At 39.7% G+C, this 23,951-nt stretch overlaps 1 protein-coding gene across 1 annotated transcript in view; it reads right to left on the bottom strand.

The window, feature by feature from the left end:
• The window catches only part of LOC137261748 (uncharacterized), an 84,313-nt gene extending 66,404 nt beyond the window's left edge, over positions 1-17,909 (bottom strand). Inside the window, exon 1 of the mRNA XM_067799534.1 lies at positions 17,725-17,909. Coding sequence (XP_067655635.1) covers positions 17,725-17,849 — 125 coding nt within the window. The 5' untranslated portion in view covers positions 17,850-17,909. The remainder of the gene's footprint in view (positions 1-17,724) is intronic.
• Between the last annotated feature and the right edge of the window lie 6,042 nt (positions 17,910-23,951).

Here is a 23,951-nt window from a genome sequence, read left to right as displayed (position 1 = left end):
AAAATCTTTAGAAAAAACATAGAAACCAAGAAAGAAGAACACTGATTGGTATAAACTGCATCTTACGCTGCAAAGCAGCTCTGTCAGTTAGAATGTTTTCAAATATGTACATACCTATATCTATCAAACAAAACATTTTACTCAGTTAACTTGTGTTATATATCTTAACCTTTGCCTGTCAGTTGTGTACACTGTTGTAAGGTGAACTGCGTAATTAATGGAAGAGGGCTTTTCTAAATCCTGTTTCACCTTTGCTGGCGGTACATCATGGTCTATCAAGGACCGTACATTCAAAGATCTTAACCCATTTGTTCAAATGCCAATGATTATGGAGGGCTGACCAATGAAGATGCGATTAAAAGAGTACAGGTTGAACGTAATTTATTCAAAGTTACACAGAAAGCAAAATGTTGGAAGATTAATGATAAGTGGAACAGGGTTTAACATTATGCCATGAGAGAGAACAACCTCTGTAGCTTTATCACAAGAAGGGAAAGATGAATGGTAAGGACCGTAGTTATGGTTGTCAAATTGATTTGTGTTTCATAAATATGTCTTTCAGACAAAGAGTCCATGGTTTAATGTGTTGAATCAATAGCAGAATGTCGCCAACAAAAGCGTAAGACTCTGCAATTCAGCTGTATAATGTTTGGTTATTGGTGTTTCCACGGGAGATACATCACGCGAACTTAAGGAAGACTTTCATTAACCCTAGTGTAAGATGAGGTTACCTCCCTGTTCAGAGAACCAAGCCATTGAGAAAGTTGGGCCATTCTATAGAACCGATGACCTTTGATTGCGGTGGTTACAGCAGCTACCGTTGCTGCTTTTGTTTTGATAATGGTTATTGTATGGTTATAAAATCAGCAGAATATTTCTTCTTAATATGGTTGAAACTATGACTTGGCGGGCCGAGAATAGAGGCATTGGGTTGTATGTTTTACATGCAGTCTCATGCATCATTTACTTCCAACATGGTCCATACCAGTTTGTCTTTTATGTGACATTCACTATGTTTGAAAAGTCATGGAAGTTATAGGGGTAATCGATGTGGATATGGCCGTGATTTTTTCGGCCAAACTGAAATATTAATCAACATACATGTATACTAACACATTAATGTTAATGTACTTGTACTGATGCCAGTTTCGCCAAGTATATGAGCGCAGACATTGTGACATATGTTAGTAGTTTGTCACCTGTGTAAATAAATAGATATTGGAACGCCCTCACTTCATGTAATTGTCAATTTTCTCATTCTCTGATGGCTGATTTTGTCATAGTTACTGCTGACGAATGCAACTAACATATGTCAGTGTATCATTTGTTTCTTAACATCAATTAGAATTACATGTACGCCTAATCATCCGGCTTCTCATTGTGGCGCATTGTGAAACAAGGAGGGCAAACTTGATATCAGTTTACATATCATTGTGAAGTGGCTTGCTCCACGGGATACTAATCACTATAGTGACCTTTCAGCATTAAGTTCAAACACAACAGAGAGGTCACATCTGTAGTGAATGAACGGTGGGACATGACTGAAATATCAGATGTGACATCAGACAATGACGGTATAAATAATTTGTTGATAGTTATTTGTGTATTCGCGAGATATCTATGGATAACGCATCTGGGAATCTAAAGAAATGAATGTCATTATACCCATGAGGGCGGCATTTTCGCTACTCCACCACGAGTTGTAACAATCGACCTAAGGTGTGGATTTCGAAACTGAAAAGTTATGTATAGTTTGAGGCCTTAAACGTGAAGCTACTTTATGAATGAGCTATCTCCAGCTAATGATAATAAGAACCACCAAGCTGTAGTATGGAAACAGCGTGTGAAGAACATTAGTGAAATGTGTTAATATTGAGCATCAATCTTCAATTTCCTTTAACCATTCTGAGACAAACTTCAGGAAGTGACCTCCTAAACAGAGCTCTTACTTCTTTGTACTCATCATATGTACTGTGATGCATACCCCGTGGCCTACCAGCATTAATCAGTCTCTTCTTATTCATCGTCTTATGGTACTGATTATCAATGTTTCTCCAAAATGGTTTCAGGTTTCTGTTATACATTTTCATAGGCAAAGTATCGCTCGCAGCTTGCAGTAAACTCTCCACAATAAAATGATAATATCGATGAATCTCTGATGGGCACTGGCACTGAAAGGTGTTAGTCCAGAGCGCCAGAGACACAGCACATGTATAGTCAACCATCTAATCTATGTCTCTCACTTTATCCCGGGCAATTGCAGTCTTCTGAACTTGTGACTGTAAACTAACCGATGTAATAACAGAATGGTGATCAGAGACGTTGTTGACTGTGACCACCACGCACCCAACACTACTGGGCATCCCACAGCAGTGATTTTGGGTACAAGAATATGGTCGATCATGGTCTCTGGACCATTTCCATGTGACTGTCCAAGTCCAGATAGCACGAGTATAGATCTTCACTATAGCTAAACCTGACTCCATCAAATTCTGATGCCGCCATCTGCTGTGGTTACACAGCGAGGTCCTGCAGTTTTAGTGCTCATGTCACCGACAGTAATCACCTAACCAACAGTTGAACGCCAGTGCTAGCTTGTTTAATCAAACAAAACCACAATTTTATCCAACTGCCATTCACTCACACTGCTAGTCTCACCCTTCTTGCGGCCTTTAACCATGTTTAGCTAACGTAGTCGGCCATCTAACGTGCTCTAAGTATACAAATTCGAAGTATATAAATTCAGATTAGTCTGGAATATGAGCTGCCAGTGTCATTTCACTTGAATACTCTAAATGTATGCTTCATACCGGTTAAACGCCATTGAATGCAGTGAAATTAATTATATATAATATTACATACATTTAAAGATTTTCAATTTTCCTGATTGCTTCAGACATAATATTTTATGTTTTGTTTCAGCAAGTAAAGCTACAAACCAAAAAGGTCTTCGTAAATATATTTCTTCATGACTCAATGTCTGTTATAATTCCATCAGCAAGTTTTAGGAAAGTGCAAGTTGTCGCAAAAAAAGCCAGTTTCCAATTCCCCATAGTTATGAGGCGCCTTAATTGTGCCATGCATTTTAAAGATCTCCTGTCGACGGTGCTTGTTGCATGTACAACAAGGCAGAGGACACATGCATGTACACATGCCATTGTGTCATCAGAGGAAGTATTCAACGAGCATCCCCCAAGGGACACTCATACGGTATAAAAGTTGTATGCTAAACAGCTCCGATATATTTTTGTAAAAGCAGTTTTTCCAACACGTAAATATTTCGTTGAAGTGTAACGTAGACTGTGTATCATGGGACTATCTTCAAAACACTTCATTCCTTCAACATACAGGGACCGTGGCCATGTATGTCCCTTTCCTTCAGAAATATGGGAGTCGAGGAGGCCCTGAAGGCCCCATTCTTTCTAAAATGTAAGAAAGCCAAGAACAGATGGTTATTCAGGAATGAAGATTTAATCCGACATTTGTTTCCCGTTTGAAACATAGACACCTGACCAGCGTCGATTTCTCCAGTGTTGTCGTCATGTGCACCATTGATTTCTACTGTCAATTTGACGGTTTGTAAGGACACGTGCCGTCGAGCTGGCTGGAGAAGGTTCCTAATCGGGTGTCGAATGAACATCATATAGCTGGTATGTTGCTGAGAGCGACGTTAAACAACAACAAACAAAGAACTATATGCAATGAGTGTTTCACAACCTGTTTCAATATGGCAAGGAATCTCGAGACATTCCTCGTTCTTGCCATTCCGTAATCCTCTTATATTAACAGGCTAAAAACACAGCTTATGTGCGACTTAACTGTTGAATAGCTTGTCACAAATGTGGGCCCTGTCAGTTACTTTGCCTGTTGACCTGTTTTATAGGGATTAAGGAAAAGTGAAGGGAAGAGAGGCTACATAAGTGAAATACCATATATCATTTAAAACAAGGTGAAAATTGTATACTTGCAAAAAGGAATATATGTAGGAAAATATACTAATATACAATTTCAATATATTTTGAGCATATATTGTTTCAAGATGGCTGTCACGTCTGCCGTATTGGAATTTCATTCGAGCCTCTTGAACAATGTATTGTTAACGTGCATTTGAAGTTTCAGCTTCAGGAAATATCTAAGGCCTACGGCGCTCGATACACAAACAGGCAACGACATAAAGCTTGCGTGAGCCGAAAATAGAATCGAATGAAACTTCGTGTGGTGTAGTATGATGAAACAATGATACTGGAGGATTACGAACGTCTTTTCTATGCGTTTCGGGAAACACAAAAGTGAGAGAACTAAGCAATATTCCAGCTGTATGGCGGTGAGCATCGATCTGCGCTATTGGGAACCGATGACGTGTCAACCAAGTCAGCGAGCCTGACCACCCGATCCCGTTAGTCGCCTCCTTTCATGGCAAGCATGGGCTGCTGAAGGCCCATTCTACCTCGGGACCTTCATGGGTCCGAGAAACACAAGAAATCATATTCAACGGTCACACAATAAACCCAAAGGTAACATAGCAGACATGGGTTTAGAATAATGAATTGATGAATTTAATCAGATTATTTTGTAAATAGTTCATATGTAAACAGGGTGAATATGGATTGGGTCACGGGTGGTTCAGTCGAGTAATTCACTGCCGATAACTAAGCAGTGAAACACATCGGGGCAGGGAGCCTATATGGAACGGGAGAACAAACTCCTTGAAAAGCCGCTGAACGTATGTCTCGGGTCGTTACGTAACCAGTGTAGCCAATATGGTGGCAGCGTAGTATTTAAGATTGAGTCCGGTTTATTTTCAACAGCTGATTTAGTTCGCTGAGTGTTGTAACAACTGAAATCCAACATGTAGTAGATAGGTTAACTATTTCTCACTTCAGTTTAAGTCAAATAATTGGAATTAGTGTCCGTATTAGTGCAGCAGATTTGTAGTGTTAAGTAGGTATGTAATAGCTCACTGGCTTCTATTCTCGATTCACCGTGAAGATAGACTAAATTGTGCCGATAAAAACTTTTTTTCACACATTCGATTAATTTTTTTGAAGGAAAACATATCTTTAGTTGAAAGGTATTTGCAAATAATAGTGAGTTTTATGACTTAAAACATTGTTAGGGTGTAATTGAGGTGTGTGAAAAATATGACATTTCGCCGATCTGCCATTGAAATGCTACATGCCATTGTTTGAGTGTTTCTAGTTATTTCTTCAATAACATCTTTCAAATACACCCGTAGTTCATATGAGGGGAATATACTATCAAGTGAAATGTGTTTGCAAGTAATAGTGATAGTTTCATAATCGAAGAAAGAATGTCCGGGTGTATTTGAGGTGTGAGAAAAATATGACACATTGCCGATCTGATCTGATCCGCCATTGACGTTTTAGGGTTATAGTTCCATAACTTCTTTCTTTCTTGTTGATCATATTTTTTGACAAAACTATAAAGGTGTTTTCGAACGCTTTGGGAGAGTTTTACACTTTAATTTTTAGGGCAGTGTGACAGTGTCAGTTAACATTTTGTTAATGTTCTTTCCAGTCCCCATATGCAACAAGATATCTGAATTAATTATTAATGTAAACAAAAATGTCGCAAAGTAGATTTTTGTTAAAGGACAGCTGATGTTAACACGTGTTCTCGCGATATTTTTGCGTTCTTTAACATATTTTGAGAGGGAAGGCCGCGGTGTATCATTTATTCTTTCATTCATTCACACATGTACTTCTTTTTTCCATTCTTTTTCTTTCTTTCTTCATTTCATTCATTTATTCACATATTTCTTACTATAATTCATTCATTGTCAAATTCCGACTGATACAATAAACTGGCTGGAGCTCTGTTGAACACAACTGAAGTTGCGCGGGGAACGAGCCAAGTCTCTGTGTGCGTTGGAGCATGACGAGGCACACGTTAATTAGTACAAATGGTAAAGAAAGCAAGCGAGTGACCGGTATCCTCCCAAAACTTCCACAGCTTATTACAACAATTTTTCTGGTTGAGTGCACACACTCTAGCATACTGATTACCCCTGTTTAAATGGATTAACCCATCTGTCAGTAAGAAATACAAACACACGGTCATGTGGTTACATAGTTATTTATCAAGGTTGCTTCTGAATAAAAATACATAGATCAGTATATATATTCATGTATATACAACATATGACATTTGAAAGTCTCAACATCCCAGGGGAAAATAATGTCCAACAGCATCAAGAAACTGTTGTGGTGTTTTCTGGCCTTGTCTCAGTTGTTGTCGCAGACGAAATGTCTCAGCAGCCTGAAGGACCTCGAGCTGCTGTAGTGTGGAAAAGGTAATAATCTTGTCTTCGTCACCATCAGTGAAGAGCAGAAAGGGTTTACCATCTCGAGTCTCAGTAAACCTTCCTTCAAGGTTAGCTTCAGTCCTGGTCTGTGGAAGAACGGGTAAAGTCTTTCTTCTGTGTCTGTAGAGGGCACTGTGCATCGACTGGAAGGAAGGCAGGTGATGGACGACTTCTTCATTTTGCTGGGCCACTTCATGATCATACAAAGTGTGCATCTTAGTGATCTCCTCTCGGGCTCTCTTCCTCATGTTGCCGATGAATCTGACTTTGGCATCTTCTGCAGGATGGGTATGTTCGGTGGAATTTCTAACAAACTCACCTACAGTTGTACATCTTGCCTTACATTCAATAGACCCTATGTTTCAGTTCAACACACTTCCTGATCTCCTGATCTCCGGATCTCACGTTTCACTTCAGTGCACTTAATGAGCTTAATGAACTTGCCTATTATCCAACAAGGGGAGATGGGTAGTTGTTGTTTTAACATTTTGTGGATGTATTGGAATGTGGAAGTTTTGGGATATAACCGAGTCACCTATCCCTGATCAAGAAGCGATCAACGTGGCATGGGTTCCTTGCCTAGATCGCTTCCATTACGCAGCTCCAAGTCGTGATCTTGATTTCACGAGAGTCTGCCAACCAATAAAAAAATATTATGTCTAAAACTTCGAAGCACTGACTCACCTCTCAGATTAATTATAAGCCTGAGCACATTAAGTATGACACATAAATCAACCAAATTAAACTGAAGCGACATCGTCAAAGTGTGAGTAATATCCAGCAAACCAAACTGACAAATTGAGTAGAGGTGAGATGAAATGAAATTTAACGTTCAAGATGATTGCAGCTGTTTAATGCCCCCCATGCACATGTGCGTAGAGGAAGGCGTTAGTAATATAACCCTGAAATTAGTGTGGTGATAACGTTTCTTTCAAATAACTCAGCCTTGAATGTGAAAACAAACATGAAGATGTAAAGCAGCTTTTCTGAATTTGGTCAGTATCTGAGTATAGTGTCATTATGCTCCTTTCGTGTCCCTGTGATCACTGTTTCATTATCAGTGTTTTAACCTGAAGGTTCTCGGCCGAACTTGTGTCATCATCACAACGTGAACAAACCAGCATCAGACCTTACAGTCACGTGCTTCATTCAAACTTGTTTTTATTCCAGCTATTTTTAATGTTCTTGGATCTTCACCGTTTCAAAGTAGAAACATCTTTTGATTTCTAACACTGACAACTTTTCTTGCAGAACATAGCAGAAACCATGGCAGACCGTACATTAAATGTATAGTGCTCTCAGGTGTGTAAAGAAAGTCGCTCAATTTTGGAAAGCAAACACTATAATGGAAACAGACAATGATCGGCAATCCTAATTTCCTCTCAGATTATTTCTTGTTTAAACATCAAACAATATGTTCTGTGCCATTTGCTATGTGCAGTCAGAGGTTGAGAGATAGATAAAAAGTGCACATTTCTTTTCGTGCTACACTCACACACTCCTTACAACTTGGCGTTTTCTTAGCCACGCAGAGTAATGATAAAATTGACGTTCGAAAACACTCACTGCTTGATATGGGCAAAAATGGTACACAACAAGACCATGTAAATGATGTCGCTCATTTTAAGCCCAATGTTCATCTTAAACCAAATATTTAAGCAGTGTGTTTTGGATTAGCCGCATCCTTTGATGTACATCAGTCAAACCCCACCGTCATTTCCACCTATAAAACATGTTACTTCACAGCAAAAGACAACATAGGGCCTCTCACATATAATTCCAGGTAAATACAACTACATGTATATAGCCTCATTAATCTCACCTTGAGAAACATACGGACTGGGTGGTAGTTGTGTGGTAATAATGAATATTGTGCTGAAAACTGCAATTTGTAATACTTGATTTTGTGAAATGCCACATGGTAACCCAGGTAAGAATTCCACGTTGTCATAAGCAGTTATACTTTCGTTGTTACAAGGTTATTCTGTGGACTCCCTTTTATGTCAGTGACGTTGTGATACGTCGTTTTACCTCGCAGTTGGTAATTTGATGCTAACGTATTTTACGTTGTCATAACGTTCTGTTTAACGTAAATAGTTTTCAAGTAGTGAGTAGTACATAAGAAACAAAGGAGAAATTCAATTCGATGTTCATTCGTCAATGTGCATGATGATCTGGCCGTGTGTCTTATGAAGCTGTGGCTTAATAGTGAAGAAAGAATCTCAAAGTGAAAACATTTACAGAAAACTATCGTGACACCAATGTTCAAAAAACGTTGTTATAACGCTATAAAGAAACCCCGTAACGTTATCCGTGTTACCTGGGAATGAAATGAGGTGTAGTTTACGCAGACAAAATCTAGCTTGTCATCATCTTATGTACTCCTGTAAGTGTCAACGAACTCATATTTTTTGTCCCCAAACTATTGAACAAATCTATATCTTTTGTTATATATTTGTTTTTCATGTCCTTGGAAAATATATACAACATTCGCGCCTACCGTTTCTCCTTAATACTCATTAGTATCCATTATCAGATATTAAGATGTTTGTGACGTAAGTTACCGTTTATATTTCAGTTGTAACTTAAGTTAGCATACGTTACGTTTCTATTTCTAAACAGGCTTTGTTGGTGGCAGTTGGACATTTTCACATGCTCCTTTGTTTTAAATCGAGGAATATGTAAAAAATGACTAGGTCTCGTTTCTTTGTAGCATTTTCTATCACCTGTTCTATCAGATCCGGTATCGTAAATATGTGCTGGTATGTTCCCCTAACATCGCAATCCAATAATGTACTGAAAATCGCATTGTAGGAATTAGCTAGCAAGTGTTGCCGAGGCAGTGAAAGTCCTCTGTCTCGTTCAAATACGTACTTATTCCATCAGAAGTGAGCATACTACCTAGGGGAACAATAAAGTTAATTTGGTGAACATTGTAGAATTATATGTAGTCACATACACCCGCACGAATTTCAACGCGACACAACTATCTGCTCGTTCAATCATGTAGATATTTACATGAAATCGGAATAAATTACGGTGTGATGGCAAAGAGGTTGGTTCAGTCTATCACAGCCTGGGCCACTAACAGGCATAGTGAAAGACAATTACAATGTGTTTCTTCACATTCTTAATGGCCTAATGGGGTTACGGCTTCGGAACGAGCGGCTAGAGGAGCTCCTCAGAAGATCCGAAAATGGCAATAATTCGTGACAAGGAAATAAAAGGCAATCGGTAAGATGTGGTCTGCTTTATGGTTTCTGCTATCGGCGCCGATGGAAAGTCTCACGGATTAACTGTGTGTTACAATTCTCGCCCAAGGCTATCCGCACAGGAAGGCTAACACATCGGTTGCACTATATACACTAGTGGGCAAAAGAAAGTAAACACATTTAATTTTGAATTTTTGGCAATGTTTTCAAGTTGGTAAAATCCTTTAGGCTGAAACGGTTCGCCCACACACGAAATACAGCATGTTGGCTGAGGAGAAGCACGTGAATTTGCGGAAAATGGCAAACCGTGCATCCCGGAGATTTTGCAAAATGCTTGTCGAGAACTGGTATAAAACGAATCAGTGGTCATACATCTCCACAGGAAGACCGTCATTTGCGTACTCTTTATCTGCGCAACCGGGTCATCACAGCAACGGAAACGGCGGCAGCATGTCATCAGTGCTACGTACCGAGCTACGACGCCTACGTGCAGCAGGTATCGGAGGTCGACACCCCCTGCATGGAAAACAGGAACATCGTCGCCTGTTAAGACATTGGCAGAGTGTGTTTTCACAGTCGCAAGTCGAGTCACAATGTTGATTTGATTTTATCGATCATTAATAAGGGTGTTCACTTTCTTTCGTCCACTAGTTTAGCCAGTGCAATCGTCTCCGCATATGAAAAATATCTCAGTTACGATCTACTTTAATTGCCTGTTTGTTCTAAATGAGAGTGTGTTAGCATATATTTCTAATGTGCAGTCACAGAGAGTATTTAACTGTGATAATGTGAATGCTATACTTTACTTAGCGCCACAGTTCTGTGGGGTAAGTAGAAAACAAAGAGAGCACAGACATAGCTGAATCTTGTATGCCACAGATCACGTCTTTTTATCGGTTTAACAAAAAGTGATAATATCAAGATGAATGAATTCTAATAAATAGACCACCGCCAGACGGCATTGGAACAGAGCTCCAGATAAGGCGCGTATTTGAGTATTTTATTCAGTAAAAATCACAGTTACTCAATTAATTACAAATCTGGGAGTACAAAAACCGCAAAAGAATCACTTACAACTCAAAGGGTCTATGATATCTTGCGTACTTTACTCAACTAACTAAATTGGCCTGCGTATGATTCGTCGTGGCGCCCGAACTCTACAGCAGCATTAGTATTAGCTAATAGTAGGCGATTTCTATATATACAGAGTACAGTGTCCAGGGTTTACTCTACTTGTCACATGACTTCCATGTTCAGTATTTAGAAATGGCAGCCATCTGTTTGACAATATGGCAATTACTAAAAACTTTAAGCCTATTAAGATGCATTTATATTCATATATTTAGTTACTTACCCAATTAATGCAATAGCGCATACACATACAGACATGGGAGTAAATACTCAATAGCTTAAAAAAATAACCGGAGCTCTGTTGGAACAAAGAAACTTAAGAGATTAATCTTATATTTGCACATGCGCAGATTTATTTGCTGATGCATGGAAAATATAGATATAAAGATCTCTGATAACACATATGAGTGTGGGTTCCAAAGTCGGTTATATAGTGCAAGCCATGTTAGATCCCATGAGGCACCATGCGTCATACTTTGTTTATAATCACTTTCGCCTATTTTCGGATCTTTAACCTGCAAGATTTCACTAAACAACCGAGACTTCAGATAGTATATTCGTTACAGTAGGAGGAGCGGTAACGGAACACGTTCGGCTCCACATTCAATCTAACCGTGTCAGGTGAACTTTTTCGCTGAAAATACGATGTTTTGACTTACTAATTAGTGTGAGCATTGTGTATTCATAGTTAGTGTGGGCTCATTATGTCCTTCAATTGAAGGGTTACAATCACCCCTTGTATTGTCTCACGTTTCTCTCACAGGAGGCCGGTTCGTTTGCACATTGATAAGTCGTTTTTGTTGGTATTTGCAACAGTGCAGTAGTGAAGTCTTCAGGCATTTGTCTACCACAGACGAAGAATCTGTGCTGGAATCATGAGCTTGGTAGAACTAATGTATTAGCAGTGGTTTGTATTCTTCTCACTGCATTTGCTAAAGTTCAAACTGTTTTCATTCTGTGCGGGCTACACCCTCTACTAAAATGTTGTTTTACACACGTTAAACACAGAACCTTAACCATTTGCTTTCGTGATTGAATTCACCTCTGACTAATTACACTGGGGAAGTAAAATGTTCATTCGAAATTGAATTATACGCTGAGTACACATGAAAACGCACCACTTGAAAAAGTCAATATTTAAGTTCAAATCAACTTCAAAATACTTTTTAAACAACAACACTACAGTGACGTCACCCGAGATGCCAGGTGCAAAAAATACGAGAATTTCAGGTTAACTGTAACGCTAGGCAAAAACGCAACATTTTGCACGTACACCACGGGAATAATGAATTTCACTCTGAATTTGTGCACACATTGCCCTTAAAAGCATGTGAATCCGAATAAAATTTCACTTCTTCACTGACACTTGTGAAACGCCGACACGATGCCGCGACTTACATGAACGGGGACCTGCCATAGGCATGCTTCAAAATGGCGCCAGCACCAGGGAAATTGCCACACGACTACACTGCGCACACACAACGATCGCAAGACTCCACAAAGGTCTCTGCAAACTGGGAGCACCCGGGACCGTCCTCGACAGGGTCAAGAACGTGTGACAACGGCACGTCAGGACCGTCTGATCGTACGGGATCATGTCCGAGACCGAACACCACCAGCGACAAGAACGGCTGCTCAAGTCCAAGGACGACGTGGATTCATTCACCCCAACACCGTACGGAACCATTTGCGAGCTGCAGGCCTGCGTGCACGACGTCCTTATTTCGGCCCCATATTGACGGATCGTCACCGAAACCAGCGTCTACAGTGGGCAAACAGGCACCAGAATTGACGACTACGACAATGGCACGGTGTCATCTTTTCTGAAGAGTCACGATTTCACTTGAGGAACTCAGATGGCCGTATACGTGTTTGGCGGAGACGCAGTGAACGTTTTACGCCGATTGTGTCGATTGGAAGCGTTATGGTGTGGGGTGGGATATGAGCTACCGTCACAGAACCTCTCTCCATATCTGCAGAGGAAGGGTGAATGGCGTCTACTACCGGGACCAGGTGCTGCAGAACCATGTCGTACCGTTCTTCAACTAACACCACGATGTCCACACGTTCCAACAGGGCAACGCTAGGGCACACACTGCAAGGGTGTCCATGCAGTACCTTGCACAGCAGAATATCGCCGTGCTTCAGTGGCCAGCTCTGTCACCCGACCTCTCCCCATCGAGCACTTATGGGGTGAAATTATACGTCGACGCCAGATGGACAACATCCGAGAACTTGAGGTTGCCCTTGTTCAGGAGTGGAATGCTATCCTTCAGAACACTATCCAGAGACTGATCAACTCCATGCGACGACGATGCACCGCATGTGTCAATATAAATGGCCGACACACCCGTTATTGACTTTCCTGTTTGACCCCTACACCAGTTAAGCCTCTCTCGCGCATTAACATCGTGCATGAAATTTAATGATGTTTACATGTCTTCTTAAATCATTCATTATCTCAAATGCATGGTAAGAATATACTTCACATATCAATCCGTGGAGCTATTCCAAATTTCGTGAGTGGTGCGTTTTCATATGCACTGAGTATATTTGTTCTGCAACCACAAATCCATGACAACCTATTCATGTACAAATGTGCATCATCATTGTGTATCATTGTTACCACATGTAAATACATCTGAGAATATGAACTGATCTGACTTTCATATTCAAAAGAGATTATAATAGTTTATCTCTACTCTTCATTTCCTATCCGGCGCGAACAAAGAGGATCAAATCAGAGTGCTTGCCATGCCAAATATAGGTGAGTTTCTGTTGATAGTAATAACAGTAATAATCATTGTCTGGACAATAAAATATACAGTTAGCCAGCTTCACCTACACACAGATTAGTAATATCAGTAATCAATGACGTCACAGGGGTTTTGCGAAGCAAATGGATCTGACTGGAAAACAGATATAGTTATAAATAGAGATATTCTGTTATCTTTCAGCTTCTTATTAGACAATGGTACCTGCAAAACAGATACGAGTGCAGGAATCTCTCTCTTACAAGCCTAAATACATTCAGTCAAGGCATTTAGTTTATCCGACAGATGGCAGCAGCGAATTAATAGTATATCACAACGATTACGTGTGATGTCACACTAATCCAACCAAGTGTGACCGTCCACAATACCATTACAGCGTTATATGTGGATTATCAACGCGATGATGATAACGCAAACTAGGTAAGATGGCATGTCATCTATTGACACTCTACAATCACACACACGCACATTTTGTGCCGGACTCATTTTCTTTCACAACATAAGAGTTTATGATACAATACAACTATGAAATGGTGTCAGCAAAATTGTCTGACGCAGAGGATTAAGCTGAACTCCAGTATGGAGACATTGCCCTCCACACCTTCAAGGAGTGATGTTATACAGCAGAATCTCCTACTATACATACATCACGTCTTCCAGTCGGCTACCAACACACAAGTAAGGCGTCTTCTTCAAGTATAGAAGAAAGAAAAGTAACATTGATATATAATATGATTTGGGGAATGGCAGGGCATGAACGGCTATATCCTGCACGCAGAAATATAACTCTTATAGCAATATTTATAAACTATACATGTTAACAGACATGATATTTTAAAAACATTACTGTCAAATGTGGCTGCAACTGATCCAGAATTATATCATGTGTTATCTCACTTTAAAGGTAGCAGACTGAATTCGTGAAAATTCGTTTCTTTTTTGGGGAGATTATGTTAGTACCGAGTAAAATCTGACCAAACAAACATGACATATATCATGCATTTACGCACACGTTGTTTAGAAAGGTTTGAACACATTTGTTCATCGTTGATGATTCAAATATATGCATGGGTTAAGTATGAGGCCATATATGTCAGTAACACCGACAACATATTTCAGTCGATAATTTAGCCTGCAGAATGTGAAACACACATATTTTTTTATTTTAAATTTAACTTGAAATGAAGCAACCGTATTGGCACGTACTATATTCGATAGTCCTTTTCTTGCTGAACACAGTGATGTGGCCATTCCGAAGCTTTGCCTTCATACAATCCTGTGACACGATAGTAGATAGAAAATACTAATAGCTTTGTTGAATAGTGTGCACAAAATTGACTGGTCCATAACATCTCTTTCATTCATTCAGGAAGACCGAAAACGTATCATCTCCTAATGGAAAATGACAAGATACTCTGTTTTCTGATGCGTTTGCTCCTATCAACAGAGCTATTCAACTGTGATAAATATGCCTCATGAGTAGTTTTTAGGCAACCTATCAACTAAAGCATGCAATAAACGTCCGGCTATACTTAAGTACAGCTGTAGTTGTATTGCTCTTACATCCAGAAGTGCGTTTATCCTTTAAAGCAAACACTGGGCAGGACAGCCCTTTAGTTGATGGTGAAAATCAGATGTCGTCATGACGTCATTCGATAATACTGCCTTTGATCAAATGTATTCAGTCTACTAGTCTATTACAAAAGACATGAGGATGTCTTCTGAAGCAAAACGGCACAGAAGAAATATTATATGAGATTAAAGTGATTTGGAGATGTGGCATGCAAGACCACTGTATATTGAGAGATATCCGTCCTGGACATTAGAGCACTACGTGAAAGGATGTAATGGGAAGGGCTATGATACAGTGGCTAGTCCTCTCCTACAACGTGCAGCAGCATCCGTGGGTCGTATAGGAATATGGCATCGATGGGAATATTTCCCAGACACACTGGAAGTAAAAGAAGGGACACGTCTTTGTGATAAGGATGTCAATGGTCAACATCACTACACGAAGCTACTGGTAGAATGTTATTCACAAAGTACTTGAGGGAAAATATCACAGCAATATTCACCTGCTAATTAAACCTGTCCAAATGCTTCTTTATTGTAGCAAGTTCCCGGTTCGCAATTAGATGTGGGCTTATTCTGTGACAGCTTATGAAATAGGCTTGTGTTTTGATAGAGCTTTGCCATTATTGGGTGATAAGACACGGCTAATATGGCGAGGAGATGGAACGCGAGCTGTCAACGAATGTGAAATCGAGCATTTTACTTGTCAATTACCTTGTCTGGCAGTCGGGAGTTGGAGATAGAGATAGAGGCTATTAGTGGTCACTGAGTGTTACAATTAATTAGAAACCGAATCTATCATTACAAAATCACCTAAGTCAGGCTTGATGCAGAATTAGTTGTGACTGGCGACAGCGTTAGGCAGCTTGGCTGACGTGGTACTTGTCAACCTCAGGCTATGTTCATCAATTTGGTTGGCAGGACACTTCACAGCTTTGCGAAATACCCTTTCAAGACAGTTAAGTGATACTACGAATTCGTAACATACAATTTTGGCTGAAATGGTGTACAAGATACATCGATGTAACGTAAAAACAATTGTGACCACGGGGTAAGAACCTACAATTCGTTCTGTTCTCTTCTTCTGTCATTATTGGGGAATGCTGACAAATTTCAATATGCTGACATAAAATCTAAACTAGACCCGTGTGGATGTATGAATGTCATGTGAAACCGCACAATCTCACAGCTGAGTACTAGAGCACTAAAGTAAGATTTAATCAGTTGGAAGGATGTTGTAGTTAATCTCATATTAATCCCGATTTTCATGGGCCCATGACGACCATGCCTAGTGAGTACCTGAGGTAGCTTGGTACAGTTAGAAGTCTGACACATATTTATCTTACTATCCCATAACATTCATCTTTTTTCGTTTCCTTGTTTGTTGTGTATGCGGAACTTTATAATAGACCAGCTATATGATGGCGGCTTAAATATTCAAGTCAGCACCAAGAAGTCCAATTATAGGTAGCCACAAATATCGGTAAACTATGACATTACATGTCTTGATCCCTTCCGCATGTTCTTGACGATATTAGAACGTCTAGCCACTACATTGGTGGTGTACGCGTAGAACACTTTGTCTAACTTACAATCGAAGAACAATATCTGTTAATTAAGGTATATTAAATGTCAACTTAAGTCTTAACAAGTGCCTTTGCTTAAAACTGATACAACACTTCGACCAATTTAAACCCGGGTTGTTGGGTATTTTTTGACACTTTATTGTAAAATTCACATCCTGGTATCTGATCGGAAGCGCCTGTTGATATTTGGTCAAAAGGAATGTATGTGTTGACAAGGGCTTATGTTTACCTTATTGTGGCAAAAAGCATATTCCGTTTCGTGTATACGTGACTTTAAATGTTGTAACTAATTGTTTATTACACAATTTTAATGCATGTATACTTTGTGTTATGTACTAAGCAAGAGGTGATGTTTCTATTTGCAGTTTTCTAAAGCTAACCATCGGCTATCGTCTTTTGTAGTACACAGCGGCAGAACATTCCCACTTAAATAGCTACAATATATATACGCACTGACCAGCATGATTGTTTCAATCTAATGTGATTCTCACCGCAACCGTTACACATATTTACATTAAGATTTTATCATTGCATATTCTTAAACAACGAAATAGTATTATCTGTTTTGCTGGGAACATAAAACCGTCAGACAGTGACACTTGATCTGGAATATTGTGGTATGATCTGAATCACAAACATCAGCAATGAGAATTCTAACATGTTCCTCTTCCTTAACTGTAAATGTATAAAAACAACATTCAAATTTTAAACCTCGAAGAATGTACCTTCGGATACGTCCTGGATCTAGTTCGCATTCAGGTAAGAATAAGACACAATGTTTCTCATAGAAACGAGTATATTTTGATTTGGATTTCGTCTCAGACCGATCTGACAATTTAATAGTGGCGAAAAACACGAGGAAATGTCAAATGTTTCAGGTTGTGAGACGTTTATCATCTTTAAGGTTAAGTCACCTTTCAAAATAGTCAGTCAGTCAGTCAGTCTCAGAGAGAGAGAGAGAGAGAGAGAGAGAGAGAGAGAGAGAGAGAGAGAGAGAGAGAGAGAGAGAGAGAGAGAGAGAGAGAGAGAGAGAGAGAGAGAGAGAGAGAGAGAGAGAGAGAGAGAGAGAGAGAGAGAGAGAGAGAGAGAGAGAGGTGCTGGTGTGATTTGTTGTATAAACTTACCTGCGGGGGACAGAGAATGTATCCGTGGCACCAGTAGAGCTTGGTGGGCGCGGTGTTACTGCCGACAAAGTACACAAAAATATGCCTATGAAGCAACACAACTGACGTACATCGTTCGAGGCCATGTTCCCTGGACAGTTCGTGTGGACGGAGGGAGGTGAGATGCGCCAGCCGGCCGCAACTGCCCTGCGTTCTGCTTAAATATATAGCCAGTTCATCCTTAAGGGATTGGTAGCAATAAGGGTCGATGAAGCCACGTTGGCGCAATCGCTCAGATGGGCGGGGCAGACTTGTTACCTGTATGTGTACATTGGCATACAACACACACAGACGGAGCGGGGGTCATATTGATTCGGCTTGAGGAAAAATTGGATTAAGATCAATGGAAACTGTTTTATCCGTAATTTACAGTTATCCAATATCGTTTCATTACCTGCAGTGTGTGAGTTGTCTTGTTGCATCAGCCACATGCGGCTTTATAACTGGCAAGACATACCTATAATTAAACCTTACACTGAATTGTTCTGCAATCTTAGAAGTTAGTGTCACTTCATCACGAATAACTTACCATTTCACATATGGTAAATGAAGTATAGAATTGGTAGACTCCCTGGGTCTGGTCTCCTTGGTATTGTATCAGGCTCTTACCAAATACAAACTTGACTGAAACCAAGTGTTCTTAATACTAATATTTGGCACAGTCTTGATGATAAGTAGTTGTTCAGAAGCTGAAGTGTAGTACTCGGCGTAAACCAACCCATATAATACGATTTGATATTGGTTCAGGTAATATAGATGTAATAACAAGTCTTACCTCAGCATAGCCTTGTTATGACGTCCTGAAGTCAGCATAGCCTTGTTATGACGTCCTGAAGTCAGCATAGCCTTGTTATGATGTCCGGAACTCACCATAGCCTTGTTATGATGTCCTGAAGTCAGCATAGCCTTGTTATGATGTCCGGAACTCACCATAGCCTTGTTATGATGTCCTGAAGTCAGCATAGCCTTGTTATGATGTCCGGAACTCACCATAGCCTTGTTATGATGTCCTGAAGTCAGCATAGCCTTGTTATGATGTCCGGAACTCACCATAGCCTTGTTATGATGATTTGTCAAGAGCTGTTCCAGCTGCTTCGGTGCAAACCATTCCAGTAACCAACAAACTGTCGCATTTGCCAGTAGAAAGATCATTATATAACTGCAGAATTTCAAAAACATTTTTCAGTGCCTGAAGGCTTAACATGGAATCAGAGATGATGACAAATAATTTACTATTTGATTGAAGCCGAATGTACTTCATATCCATTGTTCAACAGTGAAACTTGAACTATCGTCTGGTATTCTGAAAGATGTTCGTTCAGGTCCAGTGGCATTGGGATGTGAAACCTTGCCACCGTCCTTGGACGAATCAGTAAATACTGAACAAGCAGAATCATATTTCATTCTCAATTGCAGATATTCCTATTTGCAAACCAACTAATTTGTGCCTGATTATCAAAACTGAGTAAGAGTAATGACTGCTTCTGGAGTGGCTTTGTAGTCCTTGCCCTTGTCAGAATGAAAATTAAGTAAAATTTGTTTTCTTAAACATAGACACAAGTCGACGAGGAGGAATGTTACTGATTTTCAGAGTTTGTATGCTATATGAAATGTATCTGTCTGTGACCTTTTCCCTTCCTTTACACGGTGAACACGAAGCTTTTAATGTTTTGTGTCATATTCCAACTATGAGAGTTCTTGAATAATTTTCAGATACATACGTACTACCTTATCCTGATGAATGTGAAGTTGGAATGTGGTAACTAACAAGGGTCATCAGGAACTGACCATGAACATTCATTGAGTAGCCTTGAAAGGGACAAATCAATTGAGGAGTATGTGCCGGATGTAGGGTGTTAACAGGTGCGTGAATCAGTCACTTGCTGGTATAACAGCAAGGTAATCAGTAAACGTGTGCAGTGATTTTCAATGTTACTCTTTTTACGCGTAGAATTCCCCTGGCTGTTCTACCAGCAAGATTTTGATTTTGTTGAATTTATTATATTTTGTGTTTGTGAGCACTTCATCGGTCTCATATGAAATCAAACGGACTATAGTCCTGGAACCAATGCCATCAAACGTCAAACTCCCTTTCGTTCACCGATACAGGTGTGCAACGAACGACAAACACGTTGCACAAGTTGAACTCTTAACGAACTCTGAACACCCCGGGTCCACACAGAAGAAGAGACGGAATGAACTTCAAGAGGGCAACTTGACGAAAATAATGTAGTCCCAAATATCCTTGGTCAGCAAGTAAATGAGGCTCTCGTAAAATATTCACCATATTCTACACAGAATCCAGAAAATATTGACTGTGTTGAAACAGCTGAAGGACTCATTCTGAGAAAACGATAGGAAAACCTATGAGGGAAAACTGCTTGGTATCTACAATTACGACGAACAGGTACTCAATAGCAATCAGAGTTTCTTTATGTGGTGTGGCTAGATCAGAATGTGAGGACTTTCCTTGGGGAATACTTATCAGGCATGTGAATCGAAGTGGCCAAACTAAAAGCGTTACTGAAAAATATGCTTCTGATGTGTATGCGGTTTATAGGTTTATCAAAGGTGCAGTTCCTGCCCATGTAATTCAAACTGATGTACTGACCAGACAAAAATCTGTTCAAGATAAAACAGCACACGAACATGTTCACGAGAAAGACTTAGACCTATTGGGGAATATTATGTCAAAACGCATGTTTATTCAAGCAACGTGAAGTTAGAAACGGATTGGGAATTCGGGATTGGGAATTCGAATCCCGAATTTCTGAATATTTTGTTCAGATTCGGAGTTATGACCAACAGTGTCAATATATTATCTCACCCTTTCTAAGGTACTATGAGCCGCTAGTAAACCTGGGTACCGTAAAAACATGAACACCGAAACCTACATTTTTCCATATGTCAGCCTCAAGTTTGACTTTTCTTGATATTCGAGTTTCTGCATTTGAATCCCCGAATCTGAATATTTATTTCGGGTTCAGGATTCGGAGTTATGACCAACAGTGTCAATATATATTATCTCACCCCTTCTAAGGTACTAGGAGCCGCTAGTAAACCTGGGTATCTTAAAATCATAAACACCCAAGCCTACATTTTTCCATATTTTAGCCTCAAGTTTGAATAATTTGAATCCCGAATCTGAATATTTTGGAGTTATGAGTTATGACAGTGTCAATATACATTATCTCACCCCTTCTAAGGTACTAGATGCACATTTTCGAAAGGTATTTGAATCCCGAATCTGAATTTTTTTTTCACATTCGGTGTGTGCGTGTGTGTGTGCGCGTGTGCGTGTGCGTGCGTGTGTGTGTAGGCAGGCAGGTAGGTAGTAGGTGCGTACAGAATGTTTTAAAAAACATTACAGGTTTTAACCCCCTGGATGCCGATTTTTTTTTTCAGGCGCACATTTTCGTAAGGTTTGAAAAGTGAACGTTGTGCGAAATTTGTATCTGTATATTGTTATATGTTTTGATCGTTTGCACTGTAAATGACGGAAGAAGCCAGAAATGCCGACAAGTACCGTTGTCATTCTGCGTGATTTTGCGTCAGTCATGGCGTCACGCTGCACTAAAAGTTTGACAGATTTTTTATGAATTATCAAATGATTGCATTGTATCTATTTTTAATTTGTTATTTCTTGCTACGATAATATTCTAAGCGTATTGAGCCATTGTAAGGAATGATTACACGGCTGGATGTTGGAAAATTTCCTAAAATGCTACGCAGTGTAAAATCGGATTTTTTCTTTGTTTACATTTCAAACAAGCGCTGTCTTTCGAACAATGCGTTCGTTTTCATACCAAGTATATTTCGTTTCGTTTTATCTAGACAGTTGGTATTGGTGACAAGGCCATTTGTAATTTGATTCTAAGGTGTATGGGGAATTCAATGATGCATTTGTCGCAGCTGACTATGAAATATACGTGATGTAATAGGCGTCTCAATACCGGCCTTCTCGAAACGTGATTTTGTAAACATTATCCAATATGGCGGAAAACGCACTTCTGCGTTCGTGAAAGTGTATTTCGAAAACATCCCAACCGATTCTGGGTCCATCCTCGACGTTTCAGAATTAACATTACTGGTAACATGAAAACTTGATATCAGTGATCATTAATATGATATTTTTGAAATACAATACTCTCAGTAAATATCCGATTTTCAAATTTCAAAACATACAGCAAATGACTCTCTGAATCGCGATTTTGTATAGTGTGAAAAATAGCGACATTTACGATGAAGTCAACTTTGAAAGGCAATTCAGCTTGGTCTGAGATAATAGTGAATGGTATCAGGAAACGGGGAATGTTCCGCAGAATTCAAAACTGTGAAGTATATATATGTGCGTGGTATATTTAGAATTTTATTGGACTTCAAAGGGAGGGGCGAAGCCGAGGAGGGACATATATGTCCCTGTGGCATCCAGGGGTTAGTCATAAATGCAAACAGAATACTTGTATTTCCAACATGTATCTTCAGAGAGATTGTATCAGTTACAGTATGACGTCATTACATATACATTATGGCGTCACAGGAGGGACAAAGTTCTAGAGTGACAAGTTAAAGCTTAGTTATAGGATATTAAATGAGCTTCCCCTTTCATATCAAGTTCATTTCACGAGGGATATAAACTTGATATGAACGTGACAAACCAGAATTATTTCACTCGGGACATAAACTTGATATGAAAGGGGAACAAGTTTTGTATCATATTTATTATCCACGTTCTGAAAGATAAAAATATCGTTAAAATAAAGCAATATTTTGCCTTCCTATATAGAACCATGTAACGCGGATTAACACATCATATTGGTGATTGGAATGTCAACCGCTTCACATCAGGAAAACGTACACGGCGCAGAGGCAATGTGTTTCCTATACAGCGCCTAATCACAAGAAAATAAACAAATTGAGACAGAATCAAGCCGTAATCAAAATTCAGTTCTTTTCAGTTGAGGATTTGTTTTCAAAAACAATAATGTACTCATCAAAACACTTGTGAAGTGTAAATAATTTGAACTTGACTACGCGACCTAAATCTTGCCTGAACGTCAGTCGGCCAATACTGTCGGGCTAGTCGTCATGTTGAGAAGTGTTCACAAAGAAGATTATGAGACACTTTGTTATGAAACACCTTTACGAAGTACCACGTGGGTAATAAAATGGTTTAACTTTTGTTTGAAGTTATCTATGAAGTAGTGTTATTTTAAAAGTCATTTTAGTTTGTCTGAATTTTGAACTTGATAAAAACGGAAATGTTATGAATTTAATCTCATTTCTCTGCACAGACATCTAGATGTTCACTCAGTGGGATACATCGGGTTTTAAGTCACTTTACTTGTTGTTTATGGACACGAACCCGGGCTTTCAAATCTTCTGATTGAGCAATATACCGTTCATTACAGCCTGTGCATGTTATGACATATATACTCTCCCAAAAAGAAACGCATAATAAAAATTCCAATGTCATGTAGCAATGAATTAAACGTGATTCATTTTAGGGTTTGCTCTGTTTGTGAGTCCTATGGTGTCCTATGGTGTTTATGTCTTGAAACATCACAACAAAACGTACCATCCGTAAAATACCCGACGGCGTATTTAACAGCATGATTTTCAACATCGGAGTGTATTTTCACAGAATACACAGTTAACATACAGTGTACGTGAACGTTGGGGATCAAATAGTCTCAACGATGGGTATAAAAGTGTGATCGCAGTCTATCGATTATTCCCTGCATTTGGAATACTGTTGACGAACGCAATATGCCACGTCTACGTGAAGTCAACCCTCATTGGTCTCCTTGAAACTGGCCAGTATCAACGTGCAGTAACCAAAGCACCATTTCACAGTTCTGGGAGAGATATAGACGGCAAAATTCGGTTGCAGGCGCCCCTCGTATTGGGCGACCTCGAGCGACCACTGCGGCACAGGATCACCGTACATCCGGGTACATCACCTGCGTCATCGAACTGCTACGGCGACCAGTACTGCTCATCAAATACCTGGATTGAGGAGACTTTATGCACAGACCGTCAGAAACAGGTTGAGAGAGGCTGGTTTACGTGCCATCGTAGACATCGAGTTCAATGGTGCACCAACGTTCAGGCCTGGAACCTATCGAATCGGCGTAGAATCTGGTTCAGAGATGAATCACGATTTCTACTGGAACGACGCGATGGCA

This window comes from Haliotis asinina, chromosome 14 (assembly GCF_037392515.1).
Source record: "Haliotis asinina isolate JCU_RB_2024 chromosome 14, JCU_Hal_asi_v2, whole genome shotgun sequence".
In the NCBI taxonomy this organism is placed as follows: Eukaryota; Metazoa; Mollusca; class Gastropoda; order Lepetellida; family Haliotidae; genus Haliotis; species Haliotis asinina.
Note: the sequence above shows the minus strand (reverse complement) of the source record. Positions and strands in the feature narration are given on the sequence as shown.